General features: G+C 44.9%; 1 protein-coding gene across 1 annotated transcript; it reads left to right on the forward strand.

Annotated features, from left to right (window-relative positions):
* The first annotated feature begins 214 nt into the window (after positions 1 to 214).
* On the forward strand, positions 215 to 8231 carry LGALSL (galectin like). Its single transcript, NM_001205831.2, has 5 exons — positions 215 to 250; positions 995 to 1066; positions 1212 to 1300; positions 2520 to 2697; positions 5060 to 8231. Exons 1-5 carry the CDS (start codon positions 215 to 217, stop codon positions 5201 to 5203), a joined length of 519 nt encoding a protein of 172 aa, NP_001192760.1. The 3' UTR covers positions 5204 to 8231.
* The last annotated feature ends 283 nt before the right edge of the window (positions 8232 to 8514 follow it).

Consider the following 8514-nt stretch of genomic DNA (forward strand, 5'->3'; position numbering starts at 1 on the left):
TCCTCCCCCTCCCCCGGGCCCCGCTGGCCCGGTCGGCGCCGGGCCCCCGGGCGTGCGCGCGCGCGTACCCGCGCGTGTGTGCGCGCCCCAGCCAGCCTCGGACCCGCGCCTCCGCCCGGCGCAGGACCGCCCCGGGATCCCCGCCCGCGCTTCGCGTCCCACGTCCCCCGCCGCCCGGCCGCCAGCCGCGCACCCCGCCGCGCCGCGCGAGAAGATGGCGGGGTCGGTGGCCGACAGCGATGCAGTGGTGGTGAGTGCGGGCCAGGCGCCCCCTTCCCGCGGCCCGCACGGCCCCGCCGCTGGCTCCCGCCTGGCGGAGGCCCAGCCCCGCGCCCCCGGCGGGAGAAGGCGGCCCAGTACCTGGTTAGAGGGAGCCGGCTATGCGCGACCGGGGTCGGGGGAGGGCTGGAGGGGTGCTCCGTGGGAGGACCGCTGGCTGAGTGGAGGTGTTGGGGGCGGCCTGCGCGTGGGGGTGAGCTACAGCCCACTCCGCACCGTGCAGCCACCGGCCAGGTGTGAGTGTGCGCGTGTGTGAGTGTGTCCGGCGCGCGCGCCCCGTGTCCGCTCCCCCCTCCACGACATCCCGGGGATTCCCCCTTGGAAATGGGTCCTAGCCGGGGGCTCGCGGGAGAAGTTGAGCCGGGCTGCTGCACTCCAGCCACGTCCTGGAGGACAGGCCTTGGCGACAGGTTCTAGAGGCGTTTGCGGTTGGAGAGGAGCCTGCCTTCCTCCGGAGCGGGGCTCTGGTTCTCCAGGGGGCCTCGACCTTCATTTTGATCCAGATCTGAAGGGTCTGGGGAGCATCAGAGGCTTAGCTACCTGATAGAAAGGACGGGTTTGGTTCCGGGGTTTTCTGCGGGTATTCGGTGTACTGAGCCTATGTTGTGGGGAGGGTTGCTGGATTCCTCCAGATTTGTATAGGTTCTTCCCCGCTCCCGCTAACACCCACCTCCGAAAGCCTTTGGAAAGCCAATCTGTGTGCTTCTATTTTTAGAAACTAGATGATGGGCATTTAAACAACTCCTTGGGCTCTCCAGTTCAAGCCGACGTGTACTTCCCACGACTGGTAAATGATTTTGTTCCCTCTTCGGTGTCTGCCTGTACCCTCTTGTTTCTAATTGCATTTTCAAATGGGTCAAGTCCTAAGGAACTGAGGGCTTGGCTCTTCCCTAACAGGCTGTGAACTTTGCTTCTGCTCTCATCCTCTACAGATCGTGCCATTTTGTGGGCACATTAAAGGTGGCATGAGACCAGGCAAGAAGGTGTTAGTGATGGGCATTGTAGACCTCAACCCAGAAAGGTAAGGCAGATTCCTTGTCTCCTATGATGCTGTCAAAAATCTTGGCTTTCTCTGCCCACCCAAGCCAAATGAAAAATACAGAGACAGAGTTTGGAGAAAATAAAAGGGTGGCTTTAATCCTCAGCCAGAGGAGGGGAGAGCAGGCTAGAGCCTCAACAACTGTGTGCCCCTCCCATGAGGAATTGGGGGGGGGGATGATTATATAGATGAGGTCAGTGATGAGGAACAAAGGTGTGAAGGTCTTGTATTCGTCTTCCTTTTGGATCATTTCAAAAACAGTCATAGACTAGCCATCAGGTAGCCCAATAGTTGGGCGCATTGTCTTGCATGAATTGTACTGTGGCCTCCTTTCTGTAATGCAAAAAGAAAGGAAAAGAACTGTGAGGGGCCGTCTGCAAAGAGAGTGCTGTAAAGGTGAGCCCCAGACAGAATGTGATCGGCATACCAGGTTAGTCTTGATTACCTACTACAGATCAGGAACAGTTAAAGTGAAAAAAAGAGCTCAGAAAAGGGCAAGAGAAAAAACAAAACAACTTTTCCCTCTTTTTTCACTACAACACTTACACCTATCCAGCAGTTACGAGGTCCTGCTCACTCTTGTTGTGGCTTTCTGCTGCTCTTCCAACCCCTGTGGCCAGTGTTACTCTCGTTGCAAGTGCCAAGAAAGTACTATGTTCCCATGAAAAGAATGTGTATGAATTTCAGCAGCCATTTCTCTAGACAGCTATTTATATCAGAGATTATAAATATAGACCCACATCATTTTCTCTTTGACCCTTAGGGAGGCCAAAGGACTTTTTTTTTTTTTTTTAATGTTTTTCAAACACAGTGCTTGGAGTAAGAACTATCAATATAAATGAGAACCAAACTACAAGATACTGTTTCCCTTAGTCAGTTTCCCCTGGCTGTTTTTGAGTCTTCTGAAATGGGTTGAAACACAGATGTGTGGGTAGTTTGGGGTATCTGAAACATCCACAGTTAGTTACTTTCATCTCTATCAAAGTTTTCTCCAGGGCCCCCTCCTGTGGGTAACAAAATAAACTAGTTTGATTGTAATCCTACTTATCCATGGTCTATCACACCCCAACCCCTGCCCTGTGGAGAGTGGTGGCCCGCTAAAAGCTGACAAATCCAGAGAGGAAGAAGGAAATGGGAGCCTGGGTCTTTGTTAAGTGTTATTTTGCTCAACTGTGAATAAATGAGATGATTTTCTTTTCAGCTTTGCAATCAGCTTGACCTGTGGTGATTCAGAAGATCCTCCTGCCGACGTGGCAATTGAACTCAAAGCAGTGTTCACAGACCGACAGCTACTCAGAAATTCTTGTATATCTGGGGAAAGGGGTGAAGAACAGTCAGCGATCCCTTACTTCCCATTCATCCCAGACCAGCCATTCAGGGTGAGTACCTCGAGTGCTCCAGCTCCAGCCATTGGCAGGTTGGTGATATTCTCATCTGAGATGTGCCAAGAGTGCTTTAAGCGGCCAGAACTTTTGCATGTCCAGGGAATTTGTCACCTGATGGTGAAAAAAAGAAAAACGATCAAAAAGCTCTGTTTGCTGATATGAATTAACAGTCAGCAGTAGCTCTTGGTTCTGTTTAGCCAATACATGTAAATAAGCCCATATTTACATGTCTAGATTGTTAAGAATAAATACTTCTCTGTGTAGTATTCAATATAGTACTAGGCATTTAATAGATAATTGTCCTAAGCTAACTATTTAATAAATATTAATAAATACCTAGAATTTCTTTATTTTTTTCAACCTTTAAGTAGTATCAGACCATATCAGTTATACCTTTTTTAAGACTAGAGCGATTATTATTTTATTTTCTCTTGTTCCCTTTGCTAATGAGGACTAGCAGTGCCGTTGCTCCCCTGGGCCTCCCTGGTGGCTCAGATGGTAAAGACTCTGCCTGCAGTGCAGAAGATCCAGGTTCCCTAGGTGGGGAAGATCCTCTGGAGGAGGGCATGGCAACCCACTCCAGTATTCTTGCCTGGAGAATTCCATGGACAGAGGAACCTGGCAGGCTACAGTCCATAGTGTCATAAAGAGTCAGACATGACTGAGTGACTAATACTGGGTTAAGTGGCCTCAGTCTACTTCATTGTCACAGGCTGTGTGGCTGATAGATTCCTTCCCTTGGGCTGGAATGAGTATAGATTTGCTCCCCACTATCTGTCAGGCAGTAAGCACAGCCCAAATTTCCATTCCCATCAAATAGCACGAGCCGCACCTTCCTCTATGAAGGACAATGCCAAGTAAAAGATGCAAGTCAGTAATGTGTTAGAAAAGAATTTACTGACCTGTCGGACCTGGTGATGAAGTATCTGCGTTATACTTTGTTGTGCTTAGTCGCTTCAGTTGTGTCTGATTCTTTCCAACCCTACAGACTGTAGCCCAGCAGGCTCCTCTGTCCATGGATTCTCCAGGCAAGAATACTAGAGTGGATTGCCATGCCTTCCTCCAGGGGATCTTCCCCACCCAGGGATCAAATCCGTGTCTTTTACATCTCCTGCATGGGCAGATGAGTTCTGTACTGCTAAGCTACAGGGGAAGCCCTATACTTCGTTAGCATGCATCATAATAATGACAACTTGGTTAAGAGCTCCCTGTTTCATATATACCTAACAAACCAGAGCTACCCTTAACCTGTTGCTCCTCATCTAGAAATGTACAAGGGCCTTATGAATAAGTCATAATTTTTCTTCCCATCTTACAGTCTTGGGGGGAAAGAAGAATCTATGACATTCACATCAGTGATAGAAGAGAGACTAATTGCCCTTCTAGCATAGCCTGGGGAAGGTACCCCTACCCTTCTCTAGAATGATAATGACCCTGAGGCTCCCCTGAACTGTGACAGTTTCTTAATGGTGACTCTTAATGCAGAGCTCATGAGTGTGAGAAACCAAAGCTTCTGCCAAGTCGAATAACGCTCCCCAACAACAAAACTGAGATGGAATCAGCCCTTCTTGGTGACATAATTTTAGTAATAATATGCATTAAATGTGACTAATGTCACATATGGAGTCTCTCCTTACATGATGAATACAAATGCTTTTAATAAATACATAGTGCAAAACCAGTGATTAAACTCTGTGGTGATTTCCTTAAGTTAGAAAAAAGAGGGAGAAAAAGCTTTTACCATAGGGAATCAGTATTTTTGTTTGGCTTAACAAAGCCTTGTTAATTACACATCCTTGGTCCAATGGTAATTACTGTGTATCCTTCTCTGCTTAGTGTTTATCTTGTTTGAGTGTCCAAACTGTTATTACGTGCTCCTAATGGGTACCTGCTCTGCCTTGTGAGGGGCTTCTCTGAAGGTGGGATAGAATTGTTCAGGGGATGAGGATGGAGGCATTAAGTACCATATAGATGAATCTATACCACTTTATATCACTTTCTGGCATGCAATGAGAAGGGAGAAATAGTAAGGCAATTTTACATCCTTCAAGGACATTGAATAGTGTAGAGCAATGCCTCCCAAAGTGTGTCCCTCATTCCAGCAACACCAGCATCATCTTGGAACTTGGTGGAAAAGCACATTCTTAGACCTTACCCTTGACCTACTAAATGGAAAATTTGAGGGGGGTGGAGCCCAGCAGTCTGTTCTATAGCCTTCTGTCTGATTCCAGTGCACTCTAGAGTTTGAGAACTACTGAGGATGTTGCCTTTCTCTAAAATGAGGTATTTGTTCATTTTTCCCAGCAGAGTTCATTGAAATTATGAACTGAGGGTTTTATTTTGTTTTTTTTTCCAGGTGGAAATCCTTTGTGAGCACCCACGTTTTAGAGTGTTTGTGGATGGACACCAGCTTTTTGATTTTTACCACCGCATTCAAACGTTATCTGCAATCGACACCATAAAGATCAATGGAGACCTCCAGATCACTAAGCTTGGCTGATGTTTAAACCATGTCTGTTTCAAAGAGCATCAGGTGCCACAACTGCCTGACTGTTGATCTGGAAGAAGTGTCCTGGCAAGGTCTAAAGACTTAAAAAGAAAACAAAAAGGCAGACTTCACTGTCTCTTCTTTCTGTGCAGTTTAAACCCAAAATGACTTCAACGGTGGTTTGCCCTTAGGAAGCTATCGGAACTAAGACACCGAGCCATTATTCCCAGAACAAAGTAATACATTTATGCTGGATTTTATTCAGACTAAACTGAGATGGATTTGTGACGATTTGTGATCTGGTAATAAGTTATTCATCTTTTCACAGCAAGGTGATATTTGGAACAAAAGTGCTAAAGACTTAACAACAACAAAGACGGTACACAGAAATCAACTCATTTCTGCACTGAAGTGGAATTGTGTAGCACAACCAACATTTTAGTCAGGGTATTTAACATAGAATGTAGGTTGTTCAAGGTTTTTTTTGTGTTTTTTTTTTTCTTTTTGCACAGCATAATGTTAACTCAGATTTTTTAAGCTTTCTTGTAGTTATTTATTTCTACTCAGTGTATATGTTAGAGATGATTAATGTCTCAAGAACAGCTTGTTATGAACTTTTGAATGTACAATTATCTTAGGTCTGAGTGGGGAAATTACCTATTACAGTCATGAGAAGGGTGAGTTTCTACCTTAAAGAGTTGAGTCTTATCCTCCTACCCCTAAACTTAGGATCTCTTGATATAAATTGCTGTAAGTGCTTTTGGGAAAACTTTGCAACAGTTCAGCAAGACTGCTTTTCAAGTTATTGATGATTATGTAAAACTCTACTTACATTGCTTTTTCTCCATACTGTGAAATTAGCACAGTATTGGCTTCCTTAAGACTAATTAACTACTTTTCACTGGATCTACATAATAGCTCATCAAGTTGTTATTAAGCTAGTCGAAAACACATTAAGAGGTGATTGCATTGATAGTTTTAAAAATGGACTATTATATACATTTTTAAAGGTATAGTGTGAAAATGATTTGGGAATGCAATGGAAAGCAGAAGCAAATGGCCCCAAATAACTTACTTGGAAATAATTTATATCAACTTAAGCTGTTAGCTCATTGTATCACTTTTGTTATGCGACCCTCACCAATCCCTAAGCAATGCCTTTGGAGCTTCAGAGTGGAAGATGCTTCCTACTGTGTGGGCTCTGCTAAGATAGTATGATAAAAAAAAGACCCAACCTAGGAAATGATCCAGTTAGTTTATCTGAAAAGTTAACTCCCGAGACTCTAGGTCTTTGAGTCCAGCCAATAGTGTGAACGCTCCAATGAAGCTCTGGGAGTTTCCCTGTACTTGTGGAACTGATTAGACAGCAGGGAGTCTCCAGGAAAAGCCTGCAGTGATGCACACGTCACTGCAAGGCAAGGGATGGTTGGAGTCCTGGGTGCTGGATTTCATAAACTGCATTGGCCTTGGAGAGAAGGACCTTTGGCATTGCTCTGGTCAGCTAGTTTAGGGGGGTAAGGGGGTGCTGGGGTGGGGGTGTATTTATATATAATTTCGGTTTTATTTGTACAGCGTCTTGTTATGACACGTCCTTGTCCTGCTTTGCTTTTGAGTTTTTTTACACAACATGCAGAGGCACTGAAGTGGCCAGATCATTTTCACGTGTCAAGAATGTAGACAGTGTTTCAGTACCAAAGTTTAAGAAAAAGCAAATTAAAATCGTGAATTATTTTATAGGTGATATATTTAGATTCTCCTCAGCTTTGAAACTGTTTAGCACAGTTCCATTGTGTTACGTAAGAAGATGCTTTACCCAACAAGACTGGCTGAGCATTGAAAGGCTTTATGTCCCAGCTGACTTAACCAGCCATATTCAGCCAGGAGGGCTGTGCTCCGGCTCCGGGTATCTTGAAGCCCGTGACTAACCTTGTGCAGCCACTAGATTTTGTCAGGTGTTTGTAGAGAGACCTAGAGGGCACCCTGAAATATATTGGTAGGGGTTTTGTTCTCGTTGTGGTAGAAGACCCCCCCCACACACACAACAGGAGGTTTTTCTTTGAGTGGGCATCCATTCCCGCTCACTGCATCTTTGAGTGGGCATCCATTCCCGCTCACTGCATAATTCAGCAGAAACGAGAGGAGCTGGGCGTGTAACTGTTGGAACTGACCCTCTTCTCTCTACCCATTAGCTAACTGGTTAGCAGCCAAGCCCTTAGGCAGCTTAGTGTAAAGATACACTGTTAACCCTTCACTGTTCTGTGGGGTCAGTGAGAACCTCTTGGTTAAACTTATTGAAGTTTATCTGAATGATGTGATAGTTTGATTCAGGTATAATTAAGTTAGCAGGGGGCTAGTCCAGCTGTATTAATCATTAGCTGGAAACTGGAAACTGTTCATATCTTCTCATCAGCATGTGAGGTCTAAGGTGGGAATTCAGGATGAAAAGTGCAATTTTAAGCTTCACAGGAAAGCATTTGGGTGTGTAAGGTGTGATTTCTGACCAGAGCCCTAATTCTGCAATATGACCAAAACCAAGGAACATAAATAACAATCAGGCTCTGGGGGAATAATAGGCAGGCTTTAGACAATCTGTTCATTTCTGCATCAAAATTGGAGTGAATGTATGTATCTATTTAAAAGTTAATAGAAGTGACTTCTACTTTCTGGGCTATCCCAGAATTGTCTTAATTTTTTAAAAAATTTGAAACCCCATTTCAAATCATGCCAACCTTAGTTCAAAACCTCCAAAGGGATCATTCTTAGAATTGTTGATGATTTGTTAAAATGACAAATCCTTTCATTTGTATTAAAAAGAAAATATCCAAAAAGAGGGAGGGAGCCCTTTTGCCTTGAGAGAAACACCCTTGGCATTTTCCAGCTACATTATTAATGTAGAAATAATGTTCCTATGATGACATATTTTCAAAGAAACACTTTCTTATTTACTGCGTGGTGTAAAATGTTGCTAAATGTGTTTTAGCGTTATGATGTCACTGCTGAAAGTTATTTGCACTATAATAAAGGAATTTTCTACAAAATGGTTTCCAATTTATAAGGTGCTAAATTTGGTACCAGGTGTGATGTACTTGGGCTTCCCAGGTAGCTCAATGGTAAAGAATCCTCCTGCCAATGCAGGAGACACAGGAGACTCAGATTCAATCCCTGGGTTGGGAAGATCCCCTGGAAAAGGAATTGGCAACCTACTGCAGTATTGTTGCTTGAAAAATCCCATGGGCAGAGGAGCCTGGCAGGCTACAGTCCATGGGGTTGCAGAGAGGTGGACGGGACTAAGCACACAGGACATGATGTACTTAGCGTGGACC

This window comes from Bos taurus, chromosome 11 (assembly GCF_002263795.3).
Source record: "Bos taurus isolate L1 Dominette 01449 registration number 42190680 breed Hereford chromosome 11, ARS-UCD2.0, whole genome shotgun sequence".
Lineage (NCBI taxonomy): Eukaryota > Metazoa > Chordata > Mammalia > Artiodactyla > Bovidae > Bos > Bos taurus.

Coding starts and splice junctions, on each gene's coding strand:
- LGALSL (NM_001205831.2), top strand. CDS start 215: ATGGCGGGGTCGGTGGCCGACAGCGATGCAGTGGTG. Junction 1,067..1,211: donor ACGTGTACTTCCCACGACTG/GTAAATGATTTT, acceptor CATCCTCTACAG/ATCGTGCCATTTTGTGGGCA. Junction 1,301..2,519: donor GTAGACCTCAACCCAGAAAG/GTAAGGCAGATT, acceptor TTTTCTTTTCAG/CTTTGCAATCAGCTTGACCT.